The sequence below is a fragment of the Rhinolophus sinicus genome, chromosome 3, assembly GCF_057876585.1.
Source record: "Rhinolophus sinicus isolate RSI-liver-muscle chromosome 3, RSI-T2T, whole genome shotgun sequence".
Classification (NCBI taxonomy): Eukaryota; Metazoa; Chordata; class Mammalia; order Chiroptera; family Rhinolophidae; genus Rhinolophus; species Rhinolophus sinicus.
This window is the reverse complement of record NC_142503.1, coordinates 144,359,507-144,376,630: the sequence shown is the minus strand read 5'-3', so window position 1 is coordinate 144,376,630 and position 17,124 is coordinate 144,359,507. Positions and strand designations below refer to the sequence as shown.

Sequence of the window (17,124 nt, the reverse complement as noted above, 5' to 3'; positions counted from 1 at the left end):
ACAGTTTAAGTATGCAGTATATATGTGCAATAAGTGTTCGATGGATACATTTATTATTATTATTATTTAGATAGAACACAATGTTCTTCTCAAACTAGTCAAAAAAATTGAAGAGGAGGGAACACTTCCTAACTCATTCTGTGAGGCCAGTATTACCCTGATAATAAAGCAAAAATACTACAAGAAACAAAATCAAGAAACCAATATCCTCTTTAATGAATACTGATGCAAAAATCCTCAATGAAATAACTAGTGAAACCGAATTCAGCAGCATATTATAAAGATTATACTCTCTGATTAGTGTGACTTAGTCCTGGAATAAAGTATGATTTAACATACGTTAAACAGCTTGATCTAATGGATATGTCAATAACCTGAATGCTCAACAACTGCAGGATACATTTTATTTTCAAGCATATCAAAACATTTACAAAAATGACCCTACCATTTTGCTACTCTGTTTCCTGTGGAGGTATATATTGTGTGGACACTTTGAATTGTATTGCTTAAAGACATATTCTGAAACTTTCTGTTTGGGTAAATTTCTTTTTTTCATACCTGTGAAATGTAGATTGTGTAGTTGAAACATGCTAACTTTGTGACTAGTAAGTTATATATAAAAAAATCTCATTTAATTCTCACACAATCCTGTATCTTAGAACCACTTTCTGTTACATAAGAATTCTTGTTAGATCAAGAATTGCTAACAATTAACATAATCATTATTTTTGTTGTTATCTCCTTCCATAAATACAAAAACATGAGAGCTGTATTGGGACTTAGGAGACCTAAATTCTAGACTGGCTCTCAATTACTTAACAGTATAACCTTAAATGATTCTCTTAATCTTCAAGTACTAGTGCAATCACTAAAATACAGGGACTTAATGTAGGTGATATCTAACTTCCATTTTAAGTCTAAGATCTTATGCATTTATGAATCCCAGCTCATTTGGCTTGCTAATTTCATAGAAGACTACCACTAAATTTGATAATTTTTGGTGTTTATTACCAAAATGTATTAATGCCAGTGTGCTTCTACAATTGACATCATAAATGAAATTGGACTCTTTAATTTATCTTTATTGCTTAATTCATTGATTTTGACTCTAATTCATCTCTTCATTGCTTAATAGAGCAAGAATTCAAGGGCTACATTAGGACTTTAATATTGACATTATCTGTAGATTTCTTCCTTCTTGCAACATGCTTTGTTTTTAGTATAACTATCATGTCACAATTTTACTAGTTTTATCCATGGCTGTTTCATCCCAGTAATTGCTTTACTTTCATACTGAGTTACTGACAATGAAAGAATTAGAGTGCATATAGAACAATAGAAGGTAACTAAGTCATTGATTGCCTTCTGCGTGGCATCTACTATGCAAGAACCATCATTAATTTATCAAACATTTTTGTGTTTTCTATGTGCCAGGCACTGTGTTGATGGCTTGCAATACAGTCAACAAAACATGATCCTTGTCCTTATTTAATTTTAAGATACTACTTTAAGATATGTATATATTATTGACATTTAGCAGATAAAGAAACTAGGACTTAATTAACTTGCCCATGGAAATGCGGCTAATGTAATTCAGGTTTGCATGATGCCAAGACCCATGCTCATTCCACTATAGCAACTGATCTACCCTTTAAGAATAGGTCAAATTACTGACATTATGCAAACAAATTCCAATTTTAAATTGTAATATTAATGATATTAATTCCATACATATTTTATTTTTTAAGCCTGACAAAGAAAATCAAGATTCCTTGTTTGATAGAATTTCAGAAAGCTATGTGACACTTTTCATGAGCATACCTCTAACTCGAAAAGATGCATTCTTTCAGGTAAACACAGAAATTAACTGGTTGTGCTAATTATATTTAGAGCTGATGAAATTTTTAAAAAATAGTTATTTTATTTAAAAACGTATGAGAACATATTTTGTTACTTTGAAAGCAAAATTTCCTGAAATTAAGTAGTGATAATATTTTAAAAGTTATATCCTCCCCCCCAGAATATTGTATTACCTTGACTCAAAGTCTTACAGAATCTCCTTAGTGTGCTATAGGTATTTTGTTTGCATGTTAATAATTTGAAAACTATTGGCTTGTTCTATGTATATTCTTGTTTTATATATTTACCTACAAAATTATTTATCAATTTTCTTTTATGTTATAATGTACCCTTTGATCTAAGAGGACTTGAAAAGTTCATGTTATGCCTGAGGAATAAGCACTTGTTACAGTAAAGAACAGTGGACAAATTTATGAATCAATGTTTGTTTTACTTTTCTGTTGTTATATTAACTAATGAATAGAGCTGATTAAAATAATTTATGTTCTTAAGTAATGTGAAGTGAAGATGTGTAGGAATTTCACTGGATATTTTAAAATTTAAATATCTAGCATTTCAAAGCAGAAGCCACATTCAAATACTTCATTATATTGACATCTGTAAATCTGAAATACATACGTATTTTGGAGTCAGTAAATGTTTTCATGGGTTAAAAAAACCCTAAAATAAAAATAATTCAATGTCCTTCACAATGAAATCATAAAACTAATTTGCCAAATATTTATGTTCAATCTTGACCTATCTTACTCATATACATACCATGTCGCAGAAGGAAGTGAATGGTAGACTGGGAATGAGACCTGGCTTCATGTCCAGAATCTGCTACTAATTACCAGGGGGATCTTGTCAAGACATTCAGCCCCTCAGTTCCACAGCTTGTCTGTCAGATGAAGAGGTTGATCAGATCCATGATTCATAAATTGTTGTTTTGTAGAAAACAATGGTGTTCTCAAAGATAGACTAGAATTTTCTCTGCTAATATTGATTTTTTTTCTTATTTGCAGAAAAAGTTAATGGTTAAGATTTTTGGTAATTGCATTGTCCAGAGATGACAAAACACTTGTTTCTCCTACCTATAATCTTTCATCTAGTCATTGTCTAGCCTACCTACATGGTTTGAGGAAATCAAGCATGCTTTAATACTGGGCTCTTCAGAAGAGTGGAAAAAGAAGGAAGGCACAGTTGCATATCCCCCATTTTACAATTTCTAGTCCTACATTTATGGTCCATGTTTTCCCCTGGGATGGATATGTCTGTTGATGTATGTTGTATTTATAACCTTTCTCAAATCATGACTTGATTTGAGGAAAATCATGATACTTTCTGGGTCTCTCTTTTCAGTGGCTTTTTCCAAGAAGAAAGCAAGGTATAACAAAAAAAAAGGGACATATATAATTCACAAATTTAATAATAATTTCTTTGACAGTTGAGGTATGTTATATGAAATATGAAATTATTCTACTATGACTATTTTTGGTAGGTGTATCCTGAATGTTTGTCACAAGCTATCTATGCAACATTCCAGGAAGCATTTCCAGAATCCAATAATCTCTTTAATGATGAATTTAAAGAAGATCTAGGGAATAATATTTTTCTTTGGTTGTCAGGTAAGGCTATGTCATTTAAATATTGATCATTATTTTGGTGCCTAAAACTTTTGGATTTTGTTTGCTCTAGTAAAAAAAAATTGGTAGTTTTTTTGCCTTACAACACATGCAGTATTAGTGACTCTGTTTTATTTTATACTTAAATTATTTTTATTTTATTTTTTCCCTGTGATTTTTGTTTTATTTTCAATTACAGTTGACCTTCAATATTCTGTTATATTGGTTACAGGTGTACAGCACAGGGTTAGGCATTTATAAAATTACTCTAGTACCCACTAAGCAATATACATAGTTATTACAATATTATTCTATATTCCTTATGCTGTACTTTGCATCCCCTTGACAAATTTGTTATTGGTATACAAAAATACAACCGATTTCTGAATATTAATTTTGTATCCTGCTACTTTACTAAATTTCTTTATCAGTTCTAATAGTTTTTTGGTGAAATCTTTAGGATTCTCTCTATATAGTATCATGTCATATGCAAATAATGACAGTTTTACTTTTTCCTTTCCAATTTGAATGTCTTTTATTTCTTGTCTAATTGCTGTGGCTAGAACTTCCAATACTATGCTCAATAAAAGTAGTGAAAGTGAACACCCTTGTCTTGTTCCTGATCTTAAGTACAACACTTTTAGCTTTTTCCCCTTGAGAATGATGTAAGCTGTGGGTTTTTCATATATGGCCTTTATTATGTTGAGGTATGTTTCCTCTATTTCCACTTTGCTGAGAGTTTTTATCATAAATCAATGCTGGGTTTTCTCAAACTCTTTTTCTGTATCTATTGATACGATCATATGATTTTCATCATTTTGTTTATGTGGTATATCACGTTAATTAATTTGTAGATATTAAACCAACCTGCATCCCAGGAATAAATCCCACTTGATCATGGTGTATAATCTTTTTACTGTATGCTGAACTCGGTTTGCTAATAGTTTGTTGAGGATTTTTGTGCATCTTTGTTCATCAAGGATATTGACATATAATTTTCCTTTTTTGTAATGTCTTTGTTTGGCTTTAGAATCAGGGTACTGATGGCCTTGTAAAATGAGGTTGGGAACCTTCCATCCTCTTGAATTTTTTGAAATAACTTGAGAAGGATAGGTGTTAATCCTCTTTGAATGCTTGGTAAAATTCACCTGTGAAGCCATCTGGTCCAGGACTTTTGTTTGTTGGGAGTTTTTTGATTACTGATTTGATTTCATTAGTAGTAATTGGTCTGTTCAGATTATCTGTTTCTTCTTGATTCAGTCTTGGAAGATTGTATGCTTCTAGGAATTTATCCATTTCTTCTACATTGTCCAATTTGTTGGCATAGAATTGCTCATAGTGTTTTCTTAATTTTTTTTTTTTCATTTCTGTGGTGTTTATTGTCATTTCTCTTCTTTCATTTCTGATTTTATTTATTTGGGTCCTCTGTCTTTTTTTCTTGATAAATCTGGCTAATGGTTTGTCAATTTTGTTTATCTTTTCAAAGAACCAGCTTTTGGTTTTGTTGATTTTTTTATATTGCTATTTAGACTCTATTTTATTTGTTTCCACTCTGATCTTTATTATTTCCTTCCTTCTAGTTACTTTGGGCTTTGTTTGCTGTTCTTTTCTAGTTCCTTTAGGTATAAGATTAGATTGTTTATTTGAAAATTTTCTACTATCTTTAGGTAGGCCTACATTGTTATGAATTTCCCTCTTAAGACTGTTTTCTTTGTGTTCCATAGATTTGGTGTAATTATGTTTTCGTTTTCATTGTCTTAAGGTATCTTTTGAATTCTTCCTTGATCTTATTGTTAACCCATTCATTGTTTAGTAGCATGTTATTTTGCCTCCTTGTGTTTCTGAGTTTTTCTGTTTTTTCTTCTAATTAATTTCTAGTTTCATACCACTGTGGTCAGAAAAGATGATTTCAAATCTCTTAAAATTACTGAGGCTTGTTTTGTGACCTAACATGTGGTCTGTCTTGTAAAATGTTCTGTGTGAACTTGAAAAGAATGTATATTCTGCTGCTTTGGGGTGAAATGCTCTAAAAATATCAATGAAATCCATCTGGTCTAATGTGTCATTTAAGGCCACTGTTTCCTTGTTGATTTTCTGTCTGGAAAATGTATCCCTTGATGTCAGTGGGGTGTTAAAGTTCCCTACTCTGACTATATTACTGTCAATTTCTCCCTTTATGTTGGTTAATATTTGCTTTATGTATTTAGGTGCTCCTATATTGGGTGCATAAAAGTTTACAAAGGTTATACCCTCTTATTAGATTGATCCCTTTATCATTATGAAATGTCCTTCTTTGTCTCTAAGTATAGTCTTTGTTTTAAAGTCTATTTTGTCTGATATATGTATTGCTATCCCACCTTTTTTTTTTCCATTCCATTAGCATGAAATATCTTTTTCCATCCTTTTACTTTTAGTCTGTGTGTGTCTTTCAATCTGAAGTAGGTCTTTTGTAGACAGCATATGCATATATATGGGTCTTGTTTTCTTTTCCATTCAGCTACCCTATGTTTTTTGATTGGAGCATTTACTCCATTTACATTTAAAGTAATTGTTGATAGGTACATAATTATTACCATTTTATTATTCATATACTTGATCTTCTTTTATTTGTTTGTTTTCCCCTTCTTCTTAAAGAAGTCTGTTTAACATTTCTTATAATACTGGCTTGGTGGTAATGAATTCCTTTAGCTTTTTCTTGTCTGGAAAGCTCTTTATTTCTTTCAATTTTAAATGATAGCCTTGCTGGGTAGAGTTGTCTTTGTAGTAGGCCCTTTCTTTTCATCACTTTAAATATTTCCTGCCACTCACTTCTGGCCTGCAATGTTTCTGTTGAGAAATCAGCTGACAGTCTTATGGGAGCTCCCTTGTAAGTAACTAACTGCTTGTCTCTTGCTGCTTTTAAGAGTCTCTCTTTGTATTTAACCTTTGGCATTTGAATTATGATGTGTATTGGCGTGGGCCTTTTTGGGATTCATCTTGTTTGGGACTCTCTGTGCTTCCTGGGCTTGTATGTCTATCTCCTTTACATATTAGGGGAGCTTTCCATCATTATTTCTTCGAATAGTTTTTCAATTCCTTGCTCTCTCTCTTTTCCTTCTGATACCCCTATAATGTGAATGTTGCTACACTTTATGTTATCCCAGAAGTCTCTTAAACTATCCTCATAGTTGGATTCTTTTTTATTTCTTTTTGCTGTTCTGATTGGGTGTTTTCTGCTATGTTATCTTCTAAATCACTGATTCAATTCTGTTTCACCTAATCTACTGTTGATTCCCTCGAATATATTCTTCATTTTTGTTATTGTATTTATATTTCTGATGGTTCTTTTTTTATGTTTTCTATCTCTTTGTTGAAGTTCTCACTGAGATCATTGAGCACCCTTATAACCAGTGTTTTGAACTCTGCATCTGGTAGATTGCTTGTCTCCATTTTGTTTAGTACTTTTTCTGGAGTTTTGTGCTGTTCTTTCATTTGGGACATGTTTCTTTATCTCCTCAGTCTGCCGCCTCCCTGTGTTTGTTTCCATGTATTAGGTAAAACTTCTATGAGTCCTGAGCTTAGTAGAGTGGCATTATGTAGTAGCTGTTCTGTGGTGTCCAGTGGCACAGTCTCAGTGGTCACCTGAGCTGGGTGCTCCAGGTATGTCCCTTGTGTGGATTGTATGTACCCTCCTGTTGTAGTTGAGGCTCAGTTGCTGTTTGCATATCAGTGGGAATGATTGACCCTTAGGCTGATTGTGAGGACTCGCCATGACTATAGTGGAGGAGCTGTTGTTCAGGGCTTGACTCCATGGAGTAGGATTTGCATTAGCAGGACTATGGTCTGCTAATAACCTGCCCTTTGGTTATGTCTTTTGTGGAGGTGGTTGAATGGTGCTCTGGTGTGGTCTGAGGCTGACCATCAGGTGTGTTGGTTCTGGGGCCTCTTGGGAGGGGCTCTGTTGCAGGCCAAGTTCAGCTGCTGCCTATTCCCTGACTGCATCTTCTTGGTATGAGCTATAATATGATCTGCAGATGATTGCCTCATGTGCTAGGCTTGGAGGTGCCTAGGAGAAGTTAAGCTGCAAACTGAGACCAGCTGCTGCTAGTGCTGGGCTTGGGGCTGCTTAGCAAGAGGTATGGGGCACACCAAGGCCAGATGCTGCTTGTTTGGTGTTTGTGAACATTGGAGTGATTTTAGGAAAATATGCAGCATGAGCCACGACAGGCAGTTTGTACGGAAAAGCCACTGGAAGAGGCTTGGGTGGGCTTATAAGTTGGGTGCAGCAGAGTCTCAGGGAATCACCAGAGCAGGGTAAAAGGTGTTAGCAAGTTTAATGGAGACTCAGTCTTGGTTGGGGAGAGCTCAATAAAGGAAAAGTGGCTTCTGCTAGCACGTCTGTCTGGGAGAAAGCTGCCCCTCCCATCCTCACCCTTCAGCCAGACAGTTCATTTCCTCCCCTTATGTCTCTGGCACCTTTTGAACTGCTGCCCCATCACTGAAGTGAGTGAGTCTGTCAGGGAGTAAGTTCATGTAAGGGCCCTTTGAGAGGAGCTCCTGGGACTCTAGCAGCCCTCTATCTCTCTCAGACATAATTTCTCTGATTTTCAGAAACAGAAATTATGGGAAGTTCTCTTCTTGGCACTTGAACCCTGGGCTAGGAAGCCTGGTGTGGGGCTGGGACCCATTGCTCCTCATGGGGTACCTTTTAGCTGAGAGAGCCCTCTCAATTTTTAACCACCAAACATGGGTATGGGATCCACCCCACTCCACATCTGTGCCCCTCCTACCAGTCTCTATGTGGCTTCTTCTGTATATTCTTAGTTATAATACTTCAGCTAGACTTCCCAGCAATTCTTGATGGTTGTGGGGACAGAGTCAGGAGAGCTGTTTCCAGGCTCTTGACCTTACTTGGAAAGGTGCTGGCTTGGGTAGTAGATGGCCATCAGCTGTGACTAGTTGGCCATCAGCTGTAACCCGTTAGCCATTAGCTACTAATATAACTGCCATGGCTACGCTGGCAGTTTGGTTGGTTGGCAGAGAAGCATGGACTGTGGCTAGAAAGGGTGGGTTAGTTTGCAGAGAATCGGATGGCAGATTGTGGCTCCTGTTTCCTGTGTCTCCAACCCAGCTGCCAGTGAGAATATAGTGGTATGACTCCCCTATCTATGGCTCTGTTGGTGTTCCTTTTTGGCCTCACCATATCCTGCGTTCTTGTGCAGGGAGTGTGACCAGAGACCTTGCATGACATTGGTAGTTCTATAGTTTAATTGTAACTTTGATATGAACATGGGTGGAGGCTAGCACAGCCTTTTACCTACTTTGGCATCTTGATCGGCAGTAACCCGAACACCAACTTTTCAGCTCTTTTCTAATTCAGTGTTTTATATATTAAGACTTTAACATTTCTATGTAGAAGTTTACTCATTTGAAGCTTGAGAGTGATAATCCTCACAGGACAGCTGTGAGAATGAAATGTAAAATACTGGTAAAAATGCTTTGCCAAATTAAGAAGCTATTTTCAAGATCCTAATTTCTTTGGTTAAATATAAATTTTCTGTTAACAGGTTTAAAACCTCAAAAAGGCTTTTGGACCCACTGGAAACTGAAAGACCTCTCCACAACAACCATACATGGTGCTAAGAAAGTACCTTTAAACTCTGTAAAGGATAGAATTGCAAGAAGTCAAGAACGCATAGCAAATTGTAAGTAAATTTATTATAAACTGCAGAATGAAATAGCCAAAATCAAGTGTGCTAAGTTATTTATTTGTCATAATTTTCTAATGATTTATTCTTTGGTGAGAGTCTTACAACAACATTTGATTTGTAGATTGGTGTTACAGTAGTTTGAATATTGCTTTACATTTTAGTTTTTCATTATAAAAATATGTACTTAAGTCCTTTTCTGACTTTGCCTAATATTATATTCTCATGTTTATTTTTAGAAACTTTTCACTCATACTACAAAATTCTTTCTTTTTAGCTAAATTGCTCACTGGTTAATAATGTGTTTTACCACTAGATAAGTTAAAAAAATTTTTTTCGGTAAATTTAAATAATGTTTTCTTTAGAGTTTCAGTTTTGTGCCATGTTTGTCAAGACCGACTTACCTAATATTATGAAACTACTTATTTTTTCTAATACTTTCTCTATTTTCATGTTTTATTTAACATTTTAATTCATTTAGAATTTATTTTATTATGACAAAGGTAGTTGTATTTCAATATTTCGTTTTTTTCCAATTGCTCATTTATTAAATAGTAACTTACAGGCTACTTGAAATACCAATTCACTTGGATATATTTTTGTATTCGCTTCTGTTCCTTGAGCTACACACCAAATTCCTGCACCAGGATTAAACTTCTCAGTTACTCTACATTAATAAGCTCTATAAGGCAAATTTATTTCTCTCTTGTTTATACCATATTTTCAATACAAAACATAGTTCTGGTGCACAGGTCTCATTTCTGACCCATTAAATCAGAATCTCAGGTAGCTTTTTAAAAGCTACCCAGATGATTTCAAAGTTCAGGCAAAGTTAAGAACCATTAAAGTAGAGAGAAATACCTTTCCAAACTTCTCCTAGATGTAGACCAGGGGAAGGAGGGTCTAACCTATTCAACCTACTCTTCTGAAAACTATTCTTCAGTTAGTTTCTGATTCTAAAATTATTTAAGTAGTTGATTACTGCTCTTCAGATTGTGCTGTGATTTTTCCCATTCTTATCTCCATAGATATCATCCTATCTGATTTCTATCTTTTAATAGTGACATGAACTTTCTTGTTTGCTGTTACCCTGGGTTTTCCAGAACTTCATACATAGTTGTTATTTTGAGTGGAAAGAGTAGTACTCTACTATATTGACCCAGTCTTGCATATCTGTGTTTACTTCCCACTCTCACATGTGCATAACAACTTGGCTAAACATAAAATAATAAGTTTGGGGGAAGCTCTTTATTTTGTTAAAATTTTAACTTACAGAAAGTGACAAGAATAGCATCAGGAACTCCCATATATCCCTGATCCACCAACTGTTTAAATTTTACCCTGTTTGTTTTATCATTCTGTCTCTCCTTTTTTCATATAAGCATTTAAAGCTATGAATTTCTCTAAGCACTGTTTTAGCTTCATTCCACAAATTTCGATATGTTGTATGTTCATTATCATTTAATTCAAAATATTTTCTAATTTTCAATATAATTTCTATTTTGACCCATGGGTTATTTAGAGATGTATCATTTAATTCTCAAATATTTGGGGCTTTTCTAGACATCTCATAGTCACTGATTTCTAATTTTAAAATATTGTGGTCTGAGAATATAATCTACAATCTTTTGCAATGTATTGAGACTTGATTGATGGTCCAGTACATGGTCTATCTTGGTCACATTTCATGTATCTTGATAAGAATGTACATTCTGCAGTTGTTTTATAAATCTCAATTAGATCAAGATGTTTGATAACTTTGTTCAGATCTTCAGTACCAAGAATTAGCAAACTATAGCTTGGGGAGCAAATCTGGCCTGTAGCATATGTCCTGTGAGCTAAGAATGATTTTTACATTTTAAAGGGTTGTGAAAAAAAACCAAACCAAAACAAAACAAAACAAAATAAAGAATGCACTACAGAGACTACACATGGCCCACAAAACCTAAAATATCAATTATCTGACCCTTAATAGAAAAAGGTTGGTAACTTCGATTCCATATCCTTACTGATATTTAATTATTTAATTATTCTGTTAATTACTGAAAGGGGATGTGAAAATCTTCAACAATAATTGTGGAATTATTTCTTGTTTTAGTTCTGTTGATTTTACTTTATGTATTTTTAAGTTATTGGGCACATACACTTTCATTATTATGCTTTCCCTTTAATCATTAGGAAATGTTCCTTCATATCTATGATAATTCTTCTTTCTTTTGAATTTTGTTTCTTTTCTATTTTGTTTGATATAATATGCCCATTTCAGCTTTATTCTACTTGTGGTTTATAAGGTGTATCTTATCATTTCCCATCTTTTTACTTACAACCTATTTGTATTTTTATGTTTAAAGTGTACTTCTTGTAAACAATCTATAGTTGAGTCTTGTTTTTTATTTAGGCTGACAATTGCTTCCTTTCATTGGAGTGCGTACTTCATTTATATTCAATATAACTATTGATATGGTTGGATTTATTTTTGCCTTGTTCCTATTTTTTTTTTTTTTTTCAGTTTATCTTACCTGATTTTTGTTCTTCAGTTCCCCTTTCCTGTCTTCTTTTTGGTTAATCAAATATTTTTAGTATTCCATTTTAATTACTCTATTGGCTATTTGCCTATACAACTTTGTAATTTTTGAGGTTGCCTTAATGATTACAAAATGCATCCTTAAATTATCAAAATATTACTTAAAGTTAATATTGTCCTATTTCACTAAAAATGTAGGAACTTGGAACAGTATAGTTACACATACTTCCTCTTTGTCCTTTATGCTCTTGTTGTCATATATATATATATATGTTTCTCTAAGCACTGTCACGTATATGTATATACGACTAGCTGCATGAATAATAGCTTCACATTATATAGTGTTATGATTTTTGCTTCAAATAACTGCATTGTTTATTTCAGCTTTATTGAGGTCTAATTGATGTACAGTAAGCTACATATATTTAAAATGTAAAATATGGTGAGTTAACATGTGTTTAAGCCTGTAAAATCATCACAACTTTCAGGATAGGAAACATATCCACCATCCCAAACGTTCCTCATGCTTTTTTCTAATTTCTCCCTCCTATTCAGTCTAATTTGTCATTTTTTTCCCCAATATAGCTTGTGCTTTTCTGTGTCATATTTAAGAATTTTTTGTGTAACCCAATTTCACCAAGATTGTCTCCTATATTTTCTTCTAGAAACCTTACAGTGTATAATTTTATAGTTTATAGTTGTAACTCTTACATTTAGGTCTCTAATTCATTTTGAGTAATTTTTGCAAATTATGGGAAGTAAGCATTGAGGGTCATTTCTTTGCATATTGTTCAGCACCCTCTGTTGAAAAGATTTCCTTTGTCTATTGAATTGTCTTGGAAACTGTCAAAAAATCAGTTGACCATATGTGTGTTGGTCTATGTCTGTACTCTGTATGCTGTTCCACTGATACCAATACCAAAATACCTTGATAATTGTGGTCTATAATATATCTTGAAGTAAGGTACTATATGTCCTCCAACTTTGTTGTTGTTTTAAAAAATTATTTTGACTATTCTAGTTTTTTTTTTTTTTTTTAATTTCCATATAAATTTAAAAATATGCTTATCCGTTTTTAAAGTATATACTCTGGAATTTTGAATCAATAGGTCAGTTCAGGGAATATTGACATCTTAACAATATTGAGTTTTCCAATCCATGAACATGGAATATCTCCATTTATTTAGAGCTTCTTTTTTTTTTTTTCTTAAAATTTATTGGAGTGACAATGGTCAACAAAACTACATAGGTTTCAAGTGTACAATTCTATAATACATCATCTATATATTGTATTATGTGTTCACACCTAGAATCAGTTCTCCTTCTATCACCATATATTTGATCCCCTTTACTGTCTTCTATTATCTCTTCTCCCCCGTTACTCTCCAATAACTACTAAACTTTTGTCTGTGTCTATAAGCTTTTTTGTTTCTTTATTTGTTTGTCTTGTTCCTTTGTTGCTTTCAGTTTTATAGTCCACATATGAGTGAAGTCATATGGTTCTCGACTTTTTCTGTCTGACTTATTTCACTTAGTGTAATAATCTCAAGATCCATCCATTTTGTTGCAAATGGCACTATTTCTTCTTTCCTTATGGCCGAGTAGTATTCCATTGTGTATATATGTACACCATATCTTCTTCATCCAATCATCTGTCAAAGGACACTTTGGTTGTTTCCATGTCTTGGCCACCATAAATAATGCTGCAATTAACATTGGTGTATATGTATCTTTATGGATAAATGTTTTCAGATTTTTTGGGTAGATGCTCAGGAGAGGGATTGCTGGGTCATATGGTAATTCTAATCTTAATTTTTTGAAGAACCTCCATACTGTTTTCTATAGCGGCTGTACCAATACCCTTCTTAGTATCGTACCCCCTACTCTGTGTATAGGAGGTTTCCCATCTGGCTGTCTGGAACATGAGCTTTATGGGAGCCCCAAGCATTGTTCCGCTTCCTACTTCTTTTGATTCTTTACCAGCCTCAAGCAAAGATTCAAGGACAACTCTCTGAATATCTCCAGAATGCCCTCTGTGTGTATCTATCTTCTCTACATTCTGCTGACTTACAAATTTTAGTTTGCTTTGGTCTTCCTGAATGCTAAATTTTATTTTCTTAGCTCAGCAAACCAAGTGGGTTCCGTTGGATTCCCACCACTTGCACTAGGGCCTGCAAATTCTTTTTTAGTGACAAAAAGATGAGACAATTGAAGAGCTCCCTCATTTGTTTCTCTTGGAAATTCCTGTCCTGTGCTGTCTGTTATCCAGCACATGAAAACCATTGTTTCATATATTTTGTCCAATTTTTTAAGTTGTTTAACAAAGAAAAGTAAACCCAGTCCCTGTTATCTCCTCTAGCTACTGTTAAGATTTTTCTCTTATCCTTGGTATTCAGCAGTTTGTCCATGATGTGCTGGTGTACTTTTATTCGTGTTCATCATACTTGGGGATCATTAAGCTTATTAAATTTGTAGCGTTATGTCTTTTACTAAATTGGGGATTTTTTAATCATTATTTCTTCAAATAAGTTCTGTTCTGTTTCTCTCTGGGACTCCAATTTAACACGTATTGCATTGCTTAACATTGTCCACAGCTCACTGGGACTTTGTTAGTTTTTTCAATCTTTTTTCTCTGTGTTCTGTAGATAGTGTAATTTCTATTTATTTCACCTCAAGTTCACTTATTCTTTCGTCTATGTTCTACAGTCTACCCTGGTTTTTAAATAAAAATTTAAAAAATCTACAATCTACTCTCAAGCCCAATAAATGAATATTTCATTTCATACATTGTGCTTTTCAGTTAAGAATTTCCACTTGATCCTTTTTTATAGTTTCCATTTCTATTCTGAGGTTCTCTTCCTCCGTTATGATCATATTTTCCTTTAAGTCTTCACACATATTTAAAAGAGCTGCTTTAAAGTCCTTGTGTAGTAATTCCAACATTTGGATAACTTTGAGATGGATTTCTATTGGCTATTTTGTTCCTGACTGTGTGTTACTATTTCTTGTTTCTTTCCATGTCTGGTAATTTATAATGTATTCTGGGAATTTTGAATGCTACTTTGAGGTGCTCTGGATTCTGTCACCTTCCACTGAATAATGTTAGTTTTTCTTCAAGCAGGCTGTTACTTCAACTGAACTCAAAGTCCAAATGGTATGTCTTCTGTGGTGGTCAGCCACTGAGATCTCCACTCAGTACTTTTAACCATCCAGCTATTCCTTTTTGACTACCCTCCAAAACTCCCTTTCCACCCCATGCATGAATAAATTCAAATACCAGCCACAGGTTTAAATAGAACTTACAACATGCAGATTTGAGGCTTCCCTCTCTGCAGCCATTTTCTTTCCAGAATTTCCACCACTCCCTCATTTTTCAGCCTTCTGGCAGTCTCAAACCAATAATATTTCTACTTTCTGTTTGAATTCCATCTACCCACCTGCCACGTAGACTAAGATGTACCATCAGGCAAAAAGTTGCAGCTACATGAACACAAATTGCATTTACCACAGGTTGGTTTCCTATTCACCTTCCCTCCAGTTTCTGCCTGCTTTTGGTCATTCCCCAGTATCTTCAAGTAGTTGTGTTTTGGGGTTTTCTAAAAAGATTTTCAAGAATTTTTAACTTTTATTGGTGGTAAAGTCAGACTGATGTAAATTAAATATCTTATTTAAATATCGAACTTATTTTCCAATTTAAATATCAAATTCTCAAATCACATTTTCCCATAAAACTAGAAATATTGCTTCATTATCTTCTATTATTTGATCTAGTACAGAAATCTAAAGCCAACCTATTTTTTTTCTTTCTTTATAGTTAATGAATTTTGTTACTTTTGCTTTTTTGTTTAGAATTTCCAATATTTTTAAATTGGTCTTTAAAATTGAAAAATGTCACTGGAACGTATATTGATATTAATGACAATTTTCATAAATTTTTTCAAATGCCAAAATTTAGTTAGAATTTTTGGATTTCCCTAAGCTCTGTCACAGACCTAGTAAAGGTCTTAGCCAAATATTTCAAGTGAGACATAGAAACTTACCTGGCCAGACTAGGGAGGGCAGAAAGTGCCACTGTTTTAGATATTTAAGCAAAAAGTTTCATTCCACTGTTGGAAGGTATGCCCTGACATGCAAAAATACAACCTCAAGAGAAAGTTTTCTTATCATGTTTTCACATGATAAGCTATGACAGACTGTGTTGTCTTCTGCTACAGCATAAAAACTGAATATGCATATAGAAATCAATTAAATAAATAAGAAAAAGGCCACTACAAGCTACTCGTTCACTAAATGTTGTATAAACCAGTTTTTTATTAAGGAGTGAGAACTGAAATGGCTCTGGCAGTTAGGCTGAAAACAAAACATCAAAGTCCTTAGGAAAGACCACAGTTTTCTACATCATGTTTTAGCCCTGTCGGGGGCTTACCACTCTACCAGGCAGCCCTGTGTTTTCTAAGTTTCTGCAAGTGAGGATGTGGGTCTGTCAGGATGTCCTCCTATGTACTTTCCCATGATGTGGTAAAGTATATTATCAAAAACTTTAAAAATTTTGGTCCCACTTCATAGGTTTCAGATATAATATCAATTTTCATATTTACCCTCTGGTGCTGATGCAGATTTTTCTATTTATATGTTTCACAATTATTTAACTGAGAGTTGGGTGATAGATCAAAGTGGCTATGTTTATCCCATTACCTTACACAGGGGTCTCCTGTTTGGCTTTTTTTTTTTTTTTTAATAATTATTATAACTTATTCAAACATACAGGAAAGGAAAGTATAGAGAACATTTCCGACACATAACAAGTATTTATATTTTGCCATATTTGCTTTTCAAGACTTTTAATTACAGATCTTTTATAGTATTCCTAAGTCTGTCCCTCCCTCCCCAGAGGTAATGACTATACTGAAATCTGTGGGCATCCTTTCTTTCTATAAAATATAATATTGTTTTTTATGTTCTTTACATAGATAATATATATGAAATTGTTTTACATTTCAATATTTAACAATAATTAGCATTCCATAATTAAAAATAATCAGATATTAACCAATGTTTTTGACTACCAAAAGAACATATTCAGGTTACTACATAGTTTGTAGAGACCATAGAAAAAGTTTTTCTCTTCTTCTAGGAAATACTACTTAGGAGCTTTATGTCAAGTACATTTATTCCAGGTATTCCTTATTTATATGCTTCATGGTAGTCTTGGTTTTTTCAAAGTTATTATTTCAGTATTCATTTTATGCAATCTAAAATAAAGAAATTTTCTAGGTGTGAACTACCATGCATGAAAGAGGTTTAATAAAGTATTTCTAATGAAATGATCATTTTCATTTGAAAAAACATAAAAATTATACCTGCTTCTAACACACTCGATTTTTATATTAATAGAAAGTCTTTATAAAATGTATCCTATATACTTTATCCATAAATATTTTTTAAATCT

The 17,124-nt window shown here is 33.5% G+C and overlaps 2 protein-coding genes across 2 annotated transcripts in view; one reads left to right on the top strand and one right to left on the bottom strand.

Annotated features, from left to right (window-relative positions):
- Positions 1-17,124, top strand: part of FAM227B (family with sequence similarity 227 member B) — a 178,791-nt gene that overhangs the window by 23,012 nt on the left and 138,655 nt on the right. The window contains exons 8-10 of the mRNA XM_019730676.3: positions 1,749-1,850; positions 3,341-3,467; positions 9,011-9,148. Of these exons, the coding sequence (XP_019586235.2) occupies positions 1,749-1,850; positions 3,341-3,467; positions 9,011-9,148 (367 nt within the window). The remainder of the gene's footprint in view (positions 1-1,748; positions 1,851-3,340; positions 3,468-9,010; positions 9,149-17,124) is intronic.
- DTWD1 (DTW motif tRNA-uridine aminocarboxypropyltransferase 1) overlaps positions 1-17,124 on the bottom strand; it is a 137,584-nt gene that overhangs the window by 45,503 nt on the left and 74,957 nt on the right. The gene's annotated exons all lie outside the window — the stretch shown is intronic.